Here is a 13,489-nt window from a genome sequence, read left to right on the forward strand (position 1 = left end):
AACTGAATTCCTGTCAGTGTTTCCTTCAGGTCTGCTCTGACAAATCCCATCAGCCCAGCACATCCATCTCCAGGGCGTGCCTGGGCTGCACTGGGCAGCTGTTGGAAGCTTTGGCTTCTGGCTGCCTGGAAGGCTCAGTGCATGTCTGGGTCATTGCAGGGGCTGCACAGTTGTTATTTTTTCTTTATTTTTTAAATTCAATTTTAGTCTTACAAAAGGAGCTTTTTGGGTCAATCATCTTGGGACAAACCTTTCTGAAGCTGTGCAGAAATACGTGTGAGGGTTTTCAGAGTTTCAGTAGAAGTGACAACTGAGAAGAAATAAAAAGGCAGCCCGAGGAGCTTCACCTGCTGGGAGCAGCTGGAACTCCTGAGGCTTTCAGAAGGTTCTTGCAGGGATGTGTGTGGGTCACTGACCGCACAGGGCCCTGCTGGCCCTGGATTCTCCTCCCAAGATGAGCTGTTTTAGGGAGATCTAGAATTTATCCAACTGCAAACAGGTCAGTGGATGGGAGGGGGAGATTTTTCAAGAAGGCTCATCTCAGGAGAGAGATTGTAATGGTGGTGGCATTTTAGGACAATACTGTAAAAAAACCCCAAAACCCCCAAATACAAATCAAAGCCAAACCCAGCTTAATGGAATGTTTGGTTCCTCTGGTGGCAGTACAGCCTGAGTTTGGCTGCTCACATTTTGTCCCCTTCTCAAGAGACTAAAAATTATTTTAAGGAAGCTTTATTAGAAAATAATTAAAAGCAGAGAAGAGTTTAACTTTGTTTTCAAACCTGAAAGAAAACATGAGTGATAGATCAAGTGTAAACAACTTCAGTTCTGTGAGTGAAATGAGGAGGGAGCCCTGCAGCAGCCAGAGCCACCGGCTGGCTGGGGTTGGAATAGATTGAGCCTTCTGGGCTCCATTTGAGTTGAATTTCTAAAGAATAGTGTTTTCTTGCTCCACACAAAGAGGTTTCTTCTGTTCCTCTGATCCAGAGATGACTGTTTAATCAGACACTGAGGAGTGATATTGTGGGGAGGGGGAGGATGTGATGTGCTACAGCAGGATTGCACTGAGGGGTCCCTGGGGTGTGGGTGGAGGTTGTAGGACCAGGAGCTCTGTGGCACATGAGCCCCCCCAAATGGTACCTGCGTCTTGTCTGAGGAGTTGCCACCTCCCACCTGGGACTGAACCACAGCCCAGTGTCTGCAGAGAATTCAAGGCAAGATCCACCATCCCTGCCTAGTGATTCGCATGGATTCTTCCCTTCTTGTTTAGTTTTGAAATGTCTTCAAAAATGCCAAGTCTTACTGTAAGGTGCACACCCCTGTATATACACTGCATTAATGTGTTGTACCTGTGAGTTTGGAACAAGCTCCCAGACAGCAACATGGAGGATCTGAAAGCAAAAAATCATTTGGAGGCCTCTGTACTGTTAAGCTCCCTGTGAGCTTGGCAGGACTGCTCCCAGACTTCAGAGTTTTCATGTTTGGATTCCTTTGGATCAGCTGCCTTTATTTGTTTTGGGCAGAAAGCCTTTGTATTTGTTTATGTATGTATGTTATATATATAAATCCCCCTATACATTACTCTGTTATTTGTTTTTCCCTCTTAGATTACTCCTTGACTAGCGCAGACCTGTCTGCCCTGCAGGGATTTAACTCCCCAGGAATGCTGTCCCTGGGGCAGGTGTCTGCCTGGCAGCAGCACCACCTCGGTCCCGCGGCCCTCAGCTCTCTTGTGTAAGTACCCAGGGCAGCACTGGGGGGAATGGAGCAGCTGCACCAAGGGAATGTTCAACACATTTTCACCTCTTGTCTGTGCTGGAAAACATTTGTGTGTCAGGGTGTTTGTCCCTTCAGTCACCTCCAGCCAATGAGCTGTGTCCCTGCAGGCTCAGCTTTCACCAAGGGGGCACTTGTGTGGTGACTGAAATGTTTGGCAGTAGAAAATATTTGTTTGTTCTGAACTTCTGTAAATGCAGCTCAGACCTTTAATTAATGTTTTTTTCACTTTTGCTCTTCCCAGTGAACTGCATTTATTTCTGTGCTGAGCCCCAAGGCCTCACCGTCCCAGACACGTGAATTGTCACTTGGTTTTCACTTTCTGCATTTTCTTATTTGCGCCTTTCTGTTTTCTTTCCCCAGCACTGGCAGCCAGCTATCTCAGGGTTCAAATCTCTCCATTAACACCAACCAAAACATCAACATCAAATCTGAACCGATCTCCCCTCCCCGGGACCGCGTCACCCCCTCCGGGTTCCCGCCGCAGCAGCCGCAGCAGCCGCAGCCGCCGCCGCCGCCGTCGCGCCAGGAGCTGGGGCGCTCCCCGGTCGACAGCCTGAGCAGCTCCAGCAGCTCCTACGACGGCAGCGACCGCGAGGATCCGCGCAGCGACTTCCACTCGCCCGTGGTGCTGGGCCGGCCGCCCAACGCAGAGGATCGGGAGAGCCCCTCGGTAAAACGGATGAGGATGGACACGTGGGTGACATAAACCCGCGGTGTCGCCCTCTCAGCTTTGTGTTCTCAAAATGAACTGTCCTGACATATCTAAATTTATAAATAAGGACATGAATAAGTATATTTATATGTATATACATACGTGCATATATATATCTTCACATGCATATATATGTGCTAGTGTGTGTAGCATACACCAATCATCAGGCACTTACGACAAACTCTTGTATAGCTGCAGATGTCCCTTGGTAAAAGTAACAGAACAATCCCGTAGGTTTGATCTCTAGTCTGGCACTTACCTGGACTCGTGTGTAACCCCAGCCCGGCCCGCGCAGAGCGGTGTCCCCGCAGTGTCTCCTCCTCCTCCACACCCACCCGAGCGAGGGCTCGCCTGTAGTACCGTCCCTGTGTGTAGTCAGCTCTATGGTTACTCGTAGTTAAGAAATAATTGCTTTGTAGCAGCAGAGCAGTAGAAAAGCAGGAAGAAGAAAGCAATACTGTACATAAACTGACCTTTCTATTACCCAACCTGGCATGGGTCTCTATTGCAGAGGGTGCATGGAGAAGGGCTGATGCTATAAGAAATAAAAAAAAAAAAAAACAAAAACCCTGTTTTGCACGTGCAAAAAAAAAAAAAGTGTATTGGGTCAAAGAAGTGATTTTTTTAATGAGTGAAAGAGAGCATAGAGAACTCGCATGAAATATTCAGAAAATATTAGCCTAGAAAATAGAACATTAACAAAATAAAATTAATATATTAAGTTATAATTGGAATATGTTTGACAAATTTGTTTTTACGTTCATACCTTTGAAAAATATAGAAACGGATTTTAGCTCATGTATATTTTATATTAAAGAAAACAATACCCTAATGAATTGAAGACTATATATAAAGTTATATACAGTACTTTTGAACACATTCTGCTATGAATTATTTATATAAGCCAAAGCTGTATGTTGTAGCTTTTTTGTAGAGTATAGTTTTATCTTATTTTGACTTTCTAGTTTTTGCTTTCAAAGATGAAAAGGAAAAACTTGCAGGCGGAACCTTGGGGGAAAAATAAGCCATGAACACTTATATGTAAATTTAAATTTGAGCCAAACTCTTTGTGTATATAGCATCCTAAATATATTATCACCTTTGGTGTAAGTACCTATGTATTGTACGGTCACCAGATTAAAAAGTATATTTTTGTGGATTGACGCCAACTTGAAACAAGGCGAGGTCCTTATTAAGTAGAGTATTCACTGTTTAATATTTACTATTTTGTTAAATATACTGTACTTTCTTTGGATTTTAATTATTATTAATATTATTATCCAGATTTTTCAGAGGGTGTATAAAGGGGTTGGCCCCCTCACTGGTGGTGAATGTGTGCCGTTCAATTGTAATCTCTGTGCTGTATGGTTAAGCTTCATTATACATTTTATATATATGTATATAAATAGCAAAGTGGCAAAAAAAATTCCGGTGTTAAGTTCATCCTGCATAAATATAAAAAATCTGTTACAACACATTTTAAGGCATCATTTTAAAGCTGCCTCTTCCGAGGAGGAAAAAAAAAAAAACCAGTGGAAAAACTTGACCTAATTTCTCATGATAGGGAAATGACACATATCAGAGGAGCACAAAAGGTTTTGTGAGTTGGCAAGTGGTTTGGGAAAAAATTGCTGCTTCCAAGAAAGGCAGGAATGCAGAGCCCCCTTGTGCCGCGAGACTGGGCTGGGAGCAGGTTTGGTGTTGGATGCGGGGCCATGATCCCACCCGTGCTCCCGGTCACCTCCAGGCTGGCAGTGCTGGTTCTGGGTGGAAGCTGCAGAGCTGTGGGATTGCCCAAACTCTTCGGAGTTAGCCCTGATATTTATTACGTTTTTAGCTTGGGCTTTATTTTCTGGTTTTTTTTTCAGTTAAGAAAAATCCCTTGATGCTGTAAGGGAGGGGTGAGAAGGGCGGTGTCCCTGTGGTACCTGTGGCCTCCAGCCCTGTCTCGTTGTCCTGGCAACATTAAAACCCGCAGGGGCTCCAGCGCCCTCCAGCCCTTCCCTTGGAACTGCCTCCCCTTTCCTGGGTTCATCCCGGCTGGCAGGAGGCTGGAGGCAGAAGGGACACATTCCCATGGCCACTGTGTCCCCAGTGACCGAATTCACTTGCTGCTCCCTGGAACCTTTTGCTGCTCTGACCAGTGATGTGAGTTCCATGATTTATGCACCTGTATGAACTTTGCTGTACATCCGAGTGGGAGTTCTGCATTCACATTTACTGTCTATTTTCTTGTGTGCCTTATCAGATGGCTTTGCTGACTGTATCTCAATAGTCTTTATTTCTATGCAGGTTTTTAAACAGTACTTCACTACTGTTTTCTTAAAGACAAAGCTACACAAGGGTTAGAGTTTGTATTGAAATTGCACCAATGAATTAAAAAAATAATAAAAATAATCAATTCTAAAGAGCTGGGCAAGGGAGTGGCCCTGTGCTGCCCCAGCCCCGGCAGAAACGTCCTTCCACAGCCCTCCGGTCTCGGGGAGCACCTCCTGCCACCGAGGACATGGGAATCCTGGTTTTTAATAACAAGTAACTCAGTTTGAAACATACTTTTTTAGAAATTGTAAAAATGTTTTATATAAAAAAAAAGAGAAGACATAGCACAGATATTTCAACAGGTTAAAAAAAAAAAAACTTTTTAAAATTATCTCTGCTGACTGAAGTGCAAGTGGATCCAATCCTGGGCTGAACCCAGTCAGGTCTGAATGATTTAAGATTTTTATCTCTGTTGTGACAAATCACCTCCATCCTCGAGCTCTCACGATAGGTTTGAGAACGCCACGTTGTCAGGGACTCGTCAGAGAGAACTGCTTTAGCCTTGCCTTCCCTCCAAGGACACTAATGCATCAGAAACTTGCGAGTTACTGTGCGCACAAGAAATACATAGTAAATAAGGAACAAAACAACTCCTAACAATTGATCCTGGGCAGAAGTTAAATCCGAATGTGAAAGAAAGACTTAACCAATGTAAACATTTAAATCTTAGTAGAACCTTTCTTCACTTTGCTGTGCAAGAGAACACTGCTTTGCTATATTTAAAATGGCTTTTTTAAAAGAGATTTATGTATTTGGTAAATGTTTGTAGTCAACAGTTCACAAGAAGCTGTTCACGGTTTAATGCTGATAAGCCGTTTGGCGGCACAAGCTGGACTTTGTTGCCATCCTTGAGACGAATCTTTTAAGAAAAAAAATAAGTTAATCTCAATTTTTTTCCCTGAATGTGTTGTTTTTTCTTCAATATACAATAAATATTCTAGTGAACTTTTTATCAAATGGTTAAGAAAATGCTAGAGGTTGTTGTAAAATATTTGTATCCTGCATTCACTAAAGTAAAGATACTGGCTTTTACTGTGTACTCCGGCCTCTCTCGTGTTTGCAGAGCACTGGTCCCATCCGGCGCGTCCTTGCCCCCTCCAGGTGTCAGCTGTTGATTTTTAACTGCAGCCATGAGGTTTTCATCAACAGAGACACAGAGACACTTGTTACTGCACTCAAGGACTGATGCCTGCTAAGAACCTTTCTATAAAACATGTGGAGAAACTGGCAGATGACCCAGGGTCCACTGAGAGTGGAGAGCCCAAGGCCAGTCCTGCCTCTCCAGCCCTGTTCCTCCTGCTGCTCCCACTCCCGCTCACTGCAGAGGCTGAGGTGAGGCTGCAAGGGGCCCCTCTTTCTAAGGCAGGTGCTCAGCTGTGTGGTAGCAAATGAAGCACAAGCTGTGCCCCTTGTGCTTTTATTTCATGTGGCTTTATTTAAAAATATAAGAACCTGGTCCCACCCCCTCCCCAGAACAAAGAGATACAGCTCTTCACAGAAGAAAAATACAAATTTTTGTTCAGTGTATGATACTTCGGAGTGCTCATTTATAAAATTAGGTTCCCACTTTGGAGAGCTGCAGGGAACACAGGGTCTCACTGTAGCAGCACACGGTTGTGCTTGTGTGGTGTGGGGTCCTCACCTTGCTGGAGACGCTTCAGTCCTCCCTGTGCAGGCAGACACTGCCAGCAGCAGCAATCCTTCAGGCCAGGCTGAGGCCACACCTGCACAGCAGGTCTTGTACCACAGCCCCTCTGCAGCCCCTGCTCTGCCCCAGCCGGCCTCAGGCTGCCAGGGGAAGCTGGAAAAGCCCCGAGGTCCTGCTGGCAGCTTCCTGCACCTGCCCACCAGCACTGCCCTCACCCTCCAGCACCAACAGCACCTGCCCACACATTTAGTGGTTGGTTCCAGGAAAGCCTTTACCTCTGCCCACAGACCCAGAATTTGCTGAATCAAATTTCTGAGGCAAGTTCTCTTTAGCAAAGCTCCCAAGGCTTCCCTTGCTGCTGCCTTGCAGCAGGTAGTGTTTGCTGAGTGGCCCTGAAGGGCACAGCCCTGGGGCTGACCGACACCTCCACTGCCCTGCAAAGCTTTTCAGTGCATGTGGTCAGTTCACAGAAACCTGCCACAATCAGCAGCTTCAGAGTCCTCTCCTGGAAAGGCTTCACCCTTGTTTCTTCTTGGACTTCTGTCCTGGACCTTGAAACCTGCACCCAGCTCAGCACTTCACTCCTACTCAGACTGCACACGAGGAAGTAATTCCATGACTGAGCCTGGGTGTCTGACAAGCACCACTATAGATTATTATTAGGTTTTTTAGCAAATAATACTGACTAGACCTCCTGCCAGCAAATGAGTCCTTGAGAAGTGCCTGTGACTCCTCTTTCGTGCTCTCTTGTCCTCATCCAACACCCCCTGCCCACCTGGGGCCATGCAGGGCTGAGCAGCACCCTGGGACAGCACAGATCCTGCACCGAGATCTCTGACCTCAGGAGCCATCTCTGAAGGATTTCACTGAGGGGAAGAGGTCTGGGCTCACCCGTCCCAGGGCGGGCCTGATGCATCCTAATTAAACACAGCTCAAAGGTTTGCTCAGGGGGGTGACAAGGTGTCGTCGTGCCCTGGCACACCCAGCTTAGAGCCCCAGAAAGCATCATTAGGAGGCCAAAACCACCATGGTGCACAAGAGACAAAAACGACACTTCTGAAGTGTCCCCTGCTTCTATTCCAGCAAAAAGTTTCCTTAAAATGCAAGCAACCCCTAACTTTCCAACCACATTAATACTGCACTCTCTAGCTCAGCAGCAAAGAATTTGCTTCTAGACACGGCATTAAGAAATACCTGAAGCAACCATAATGAGTAAATTGCTACAAAATACTTTCCCTCAACAGAGTTCCCAACTCTGAAGCCACCTGGGTGATGATCTCTGTAAGCAACAAAGCATCCTTGTTTTTCCATCAAAATCACATCACCTCCTTTTCAGTCAAATTCAGGATTACATCATCAGCTACTTATAAAAATAAAAATAATCTGTATTGTTGTATCCCCTTGGGTGCACTTGAGTCAGTCACGAGCATAAGGGCAATACTGCTGGAGAAGTTGAGGTGGGCTGCCCTTTCACCTCAGGGTTTTTTTCCTACGACTGAGCCTTGTGGTAATTTCCCTTCCTATCCAGCTGTTGAAACATTTGAGTTTGTCATGTTAGAGGTGTGGGCCACCAGGCCTTGTGTTCTAAAATAGATGATATAAAACACCGGCAGGACGATTCCTATCAGGAGCATAATGAACACGGCGTTCCACCACTGGATTCCGCAGTCCGCACCGTTACCAGGGTCCCGCTTCCCTGCCTCGGGCAGGGGCCTCTCCAGCCCCTCCCCGCCGTACTCCGCGTTCAGCTGCACCTCCACCTGCACGGCGTCCTGGATGCTCTGGTCGATGCCCCTGAAGTACTCACTGACCCGCTGGCCGCCGGCGGAGCCGCCTGCGCCGGGGTCGGGCTCCGGCGGCTCCACGCGCGTCAGGCCGGGCTGGGCGGGCCCCGCCGGGGGCGGCCGCAGGGCCCCGGCGCTCTCCGTGAGCAGCCCGTGCGGCCGCACCGGGATCTTGATGGACTTCAGAGCGTACAGGTCCTGCTCCCGGATGAAGTTGTTGACGCGTTTGATATCCGCAACCTAAGGAACCCAGAAAGGACACAAACAGTGAGGGCAGGACAGCCCAGGAGCGAGGCAGGAAGCAGCTACAAAACCAGTGCACAAGGAGCCATCAGGGAATAAAAGCAGGCCCTTGGATGCAAGCAGTTTGATGTTCTGAGAGATTCCCCAGCAGGTCCAGGGTCCTCCAGCTCCTGCAGGATAGAGGCAATCCCCTGTTAAACCAGTCTACAACCTCCACCTCTTGCACCTGCTGTATTTTGCTCCATACTGCTTTTCCTTCTCTTTGCTTTCTTTGCCCTTCTCTCAGTTAAGGCAAGAAGAATCTTTTTAACTAACAGATCCTTTTAAAAACTATTTTCATACCTTACACATGAGTGCTTAAGGTGAGAGCACAACACCAGTGTGAGCATCTCCTGCTCAGGAAATTACTTCAGAGTGATCAGAGCTCCATTTTGGGAGCACACCAGCTCTGAAAGCAAGGGCACAGCCTGAAGAGCAGGTGAGCATCTCCCACACGAGCATCCTCTGCTCAAGGAACACCTCTCTTCTGCAGGGCAGCAGCTCATCCAGCCCATTTCTCCTGAGCACGTCCTGCTGAAGGACAATCACCTCTATGCTCCTGTCACCACCTTTCGTGGTTCCTGTGTAGGGCTCCTGTCTGTGAGCTGTGTCCCCACCCAGCAGCAGGAAGAACAAGGGAGAAGCAGCCACATGCGCAGCATCAGACACGGACGGGCAGTGCCAATGCACAGACAAAGGCAAGGCTGCATCCCTTATTTAACATTAACTAAGAGAAGATGCTTAATCCAGTGGCCACTCACAGCCACTGTGAGAAGCAAGCACAGCAACTTCTCAGTTGCACTAAACCCTCTGTCAAAGGAAAGGAACAGGATGTCAGTGTGTGCCAGGAGCTCTCTGCAGCAGCCAAGGAGATGTGAAAGAACCTTGAGGAAAAGGCTGGAGGGCACAAAATAAAACAGCGAGAGCCAAAGCAAAGAAAAAGGCAACACAAACAGGTAAACCACCTCTCATCCATCACAGCAAAGAGACACAGTACAGGGACTGTGCTTTGCTCTTCAGAAATCACAGCATGACCTGCATTCACTGCACACTCACACGCTTGAGGCTGCCAAGGAAACTGGGGAGCTAAAAGAAAAAAAACCCAACACTTCCTAAGCTCAGAGTTAGAGAGGAGAGGAGACGGAGGCCAGAATCTCATGTTTACTCTGCAAAGCTTGAGAACTCTGAAAATGGCACATTTAATCCAGAACCTGATCTGGAGACCCTGAGGCAAAAGGAATCCTCAGTCGCTGCTTCAGGTTCCTCACAGCCAGGCCCAGTGTCAACTCTGGACTAAACCCTGCAAAATCTCTTAGTTATGAAATAACAATCTCACCCCGGGCCTCCTAACTGAGGTGCTGCTTCAGTTTCTGGATTTGCTCCAATGAAAACAAAATTACTGGGACAGTAAATATCCCCCATGGTGTCTGCAATCAAATACTGCAGTGTGGTGCTAAGACTCTAGAAACAGGAAGTGGAGCAGCACTCGCACAGAAACAACAAACAAAGCTGATGGGAAGCATGACAGAGATTGGGCTGCACAAGCATTTAGGCTTATTTTCTGTACTCATTTCTTTGGCTGCAGTGAGCTCCTCTTGTCCCAGCTGAAGAACAATGCCAAAAGCAAGCCAGGACTATAAATGGTCAAGAGTAAAAATGAGAATTTTGAAGTGCTTTGCATCTCTGCCAAGTTATCTGTGGCACATACACAGAGCTATTTGTTGCACTGTCTTACTATCCCCTCCCCAAGCAGATTCTGAAACCAATGTCAAGTTCTCATTGATTAAAGGAGAAGTTCATCCTGGATTTTTACACACATTTGCCTATATATCTGTGGTTATTGTTCTCACTGCTATCCTGGTGACCTTTCAGGAGCTGTTTAATTGTGCAAATAAAATAAAACACATGAAAACTGTCATGCCAGTCTTTAAAGAGACTTAGACAAATCTACAGTAAGGATTTCTGTACCTGTTCAGTTTAACTGGAACAAGTCAGAAGTTAAACTCCCTTTCTGGAAGGGAGGGAGGCAGCAGGACAGTTTTTGTCCTGTGGGAGGAGAACATTATGTGGTCCCTTCCATCAGCTTGCTTTTCCCCTGGGCAGGCCCAGCAGCCTCCAGAGGGGCTGAAATGCTCCAGGAGTGGGGCAGCAGAGGAGCAGCCACAGCAGGGACAGAACTGGGCCCTGTGAGTGACAGTGCAGAGGCACAGCAGGACTCTTCACACCATAAACCAAAGAACTGTTCAGAATCTCCCTCCTCTGAGTTCACCCAACTGCTGTGAGTCTGCCCAGGTGCTGCTGAGAGCAGCACACAGCTCCAAACCCAACCAAAGCTCAGCTCTGCCTTCTCAGGCTCTCCTGGGGCCAATCAAGGCCTGTTCAAGTCCTACCAGACTCGCTTCTCCACACGCATTGGGCTCGTCAGCAGAACCTACAAGGGTGCCTTTTTCTGTTTTGTTTTTGTTTCTAAGGGCATGGGAGGGGAGGAATTGCTGCAATCCCTCTAAGGCCTCTTGCATCAGCTGCACCATACAGCTGCTGTGTGGTTAAGCAAGACAGACTGCACTGGCAGGGCAGCACTGGAGCCAGAGCTGTATCATTATCCCTGCTGTGGTTGCCGGCCAATTGTTTTCATCATGGAACTCTGAAATCACAGTCTAGCTTGCAGATAAAGGGGGCTCTAAAAATACAGCTCCAACTGCTGAACAACAGGGGGCTTCTAATGTTCAGAGCAGGTAATTAAACTTTCCAGCAGTTTTGCTCTTTTCTGGAACAAAGAAAATGTGCTGTGTAGTTGTTCCAACTCAGAAATCTCACTGTACACACGCCTTCCCTCATGCCCACAGGCACCTGAACTGTGCATGCTTTGGGATGACAGCAAGCAACCAAAACCCACACACTGACACCTGGACTTCGGGACTGAACTTTGGCACCTCTCCACATGCACCCGTTAGGCTCAGACCTTCCTTGCAAAATGTAAGCTGATACCATTAAAAAAATAAACAAAAAACCTCACTCATAACTGTGGTGCTTTTTTGTACTGCTCAATTTGCTTCAAAAACTCCAATGTTCCTTGAAAGCAGGGCCCTCATTTCTACACTCAGCATCCTAATGTTTGCCCTCACTGAAATAACTTAGTACAACCTGCACTTAGTCACCAAAATTAAACAGGAAAGCAGGCCAGGCAGGGTGTGAGCCTGACAACATCTTCCCAGGCTGTTGGCTGAAGAACTCCTTTTCGTGTTTGTCTGGGATTATTTTTGCCTTTCTCCAGTTTTACCTGGACAATGACCACTGGTACAGTACACAGGGCCGACAGCTGCCGGCGTCAGAAGCAGCCGACCGCAGGACAGCTCCTGGAAACCGCTGCACCTGAAAGCGCCGGAGGTGGTTAACCCCACGCAGAGCCCTACCTTGCAGCCGTACTGCAGGGCCAGCTTGTTGAGGCTGTCCTCCTCGGTGAGCTCCCTCTCCAGCAGCACCACGTCCCCCAGCCTGCCCCGGGCGCTGCTCTGCCGCTGCTCCTTGCCCCTGGGCCGCAGTTCCATCACGTTGAGCTCCTCCTCCGAGGACTCCTCCGAGTCTGAGCGGCCATTGGGGAACACGAACACCTGCCTGCCCGGGAAGGTGTGGACAGTGGCAGGAGCCTGGAAGGGTCTTGTCCGGCTCTCATTCAGCCTCATCTTTCACTCCAGCAGCACCTGGAACAAAACCCAGACACGTTCAGTTTCCTCAAGACCAGTGTTTAGCTCTCAGCATGAAAGATTCAGAGAATGCACAGAGAGCTGGCAGGTGTGAACACTCACCACACAAAGGGGCAATGGCTTTGCCCAGAATGACTGCTCGTCATTCTACCAGCAGTATTAGAAAAGTTATGTACTCAAACTGCAGCAATCAGTATTTTTTCTCCAAATTTTTTTTTGGTCTACCTGTGAACAAACCACCTTATAAAACTATGTTGCTCAACATTTTAAATGCTACATTCTATAATTTCATTAAAAAAGCAACACAATTCCTTGAGCAAACTGTCTTTAATTACAGTCAAAACATACATCAGGTCTACCAACAGACATTAAAAACTGAGCAAAGTTATTCTTTTCATAAGTCCTTACCTCTCTACACTTTAGGAATCCACATTTTAAGTTCTTGGAAGAGCACTTTTTTTTTTTTTTTTTTTTTTTTTTTTTTTTAATAAGGACAGCTCATGCTACACTTAACTTCAACCCGTATAACAAGGCTTCATTTTGTTGCATGAAGACTAGAACCTGCCTGAGCACTTTAATTGTTGCTCAGCCTACAGCTGCAAGTTCAGTTTCTTTTTTTTTTTTCCTTCAATCCTCAGCTCCACAAACAATTTGTTGTCAGGATGAGGTATAGGTAAGAAAACCCCACACTGTTATGGATTCTTGATCTTAACGCTCTCCATCTACCCCTACGGGATTCTTCAGGTGAAACCCCTACGATTTAATGGCATTTCCTTGGCCCAGGGCAGGGCACCCAGAGCTGCGGGCTGGGCTCAGCTGTGCCGGGGGAGTTCAACACGCAGGACCGGGCTGGACGCTGCTGTGGGACACCCCGGCCCCGCCCGGCACAGCTCCCTGCTCAGGGGCTGCCGAGCTCTCCCCAAGCTCCTCCGACCCCGTCAGCGCTTCAGGGGGATCCCCATGCCCTCAAGGGACCCCGGTCCCCTCAGCATTTCGGGAGAGCCCTTCACCCCTCATGGTGCCCCGCTGCCCTCGGCACCTCAAGGGGGTCCCGCTCCCCTCACAAGGTCTCGCTGCCCTCAGCGCTCCAGGTGACCCCAACGCCCTCGGCACTCGAGGAGGGTCCGGATCCCCTCAGAGTGTCCTGCTCCCCCCAGGGGCCCCACTCTCCTCAGCGCTTCATGGGATCCCGCTCTCCCCAGGGGCCCCGCTCCCCTCAGGCTGTCCCATTTCCCCCAGGCTGTCCCGCTCTCCCCAGGGG

The 13,489-nt window shown here is 47.9% G+C and overlaps 2 protein-coding genes across 7 annotated transcripts in view; one reads left to right on the top strand and one right to left on the bottom strand.

Moving 5' to 3' along the window:
• The window catches only part of MEF2A (myocyte enhancer factor 2A), an 81,102-nt gene extending 75,253 nt beyond the window's left edge, over positions 1-5,849 (top strand). For all 6 annotated transcript variants that reach the window (XM_053954243.1, XM_053954239.1, XM_053954242.1 and 3 more), the window contains 2 exons: positions 1,608-1,734; positions 2,140-5,849. In XM_053954243.1, the coding sequence (XP_053810218.1) occupies positions 1,608-1,734; positions 2,140-2,485 (473 nt within the window). In that variant the 3' untranslated portion in view covers positions 2,486-5,849. The remainder of the gene's footprint in view (positions 1-1,607; positions 1,735-2,139) is intronic.
• Positions 5,850-7,822: 1,973 nt separating this feature from the next.
• On the bottom strand, positions 7,823-13,421 carry LYSMD4 (LysM domain containing 4). Its single transcript, XM_053954244.1, has 3 exons — positions 12,637-13,421; positions 11,938-12,225; positions 7,823-8,482 (listed from the first exon to the last, which is right to left on the bottom strand). The coding sequence occupies exons 2-3, from the start codon at positions 12,205-12,207 to the stop codon at positions 7,979-7,981; spliced, it is 774 nt and encodes a 257-aa protein (XP_053810219.1). The 5' UTR covers positions 12,208-12,225; positions 12,637-13,421; the 3' UTR covers positions 7,823-7,978.
• Positions 13,422-13,489: the final 68 nt, after the last annotated feature.

Source organism: Vidua chalybeata, chromosome 13 (genome assembly GCF_026979565.1).
Source record: "Vidua chalybeata isolate OUT-0048 chromosome 13, bVidCha1 merged haplotype, whole genome shotgun sequence".
In the NCBI taxonomy this organism is placed as follows: Eukaryota; Metazoa; Chordata; class Aves; order Passeriformes; family Viduidae; genus Vidua; species Vidua chalybeata.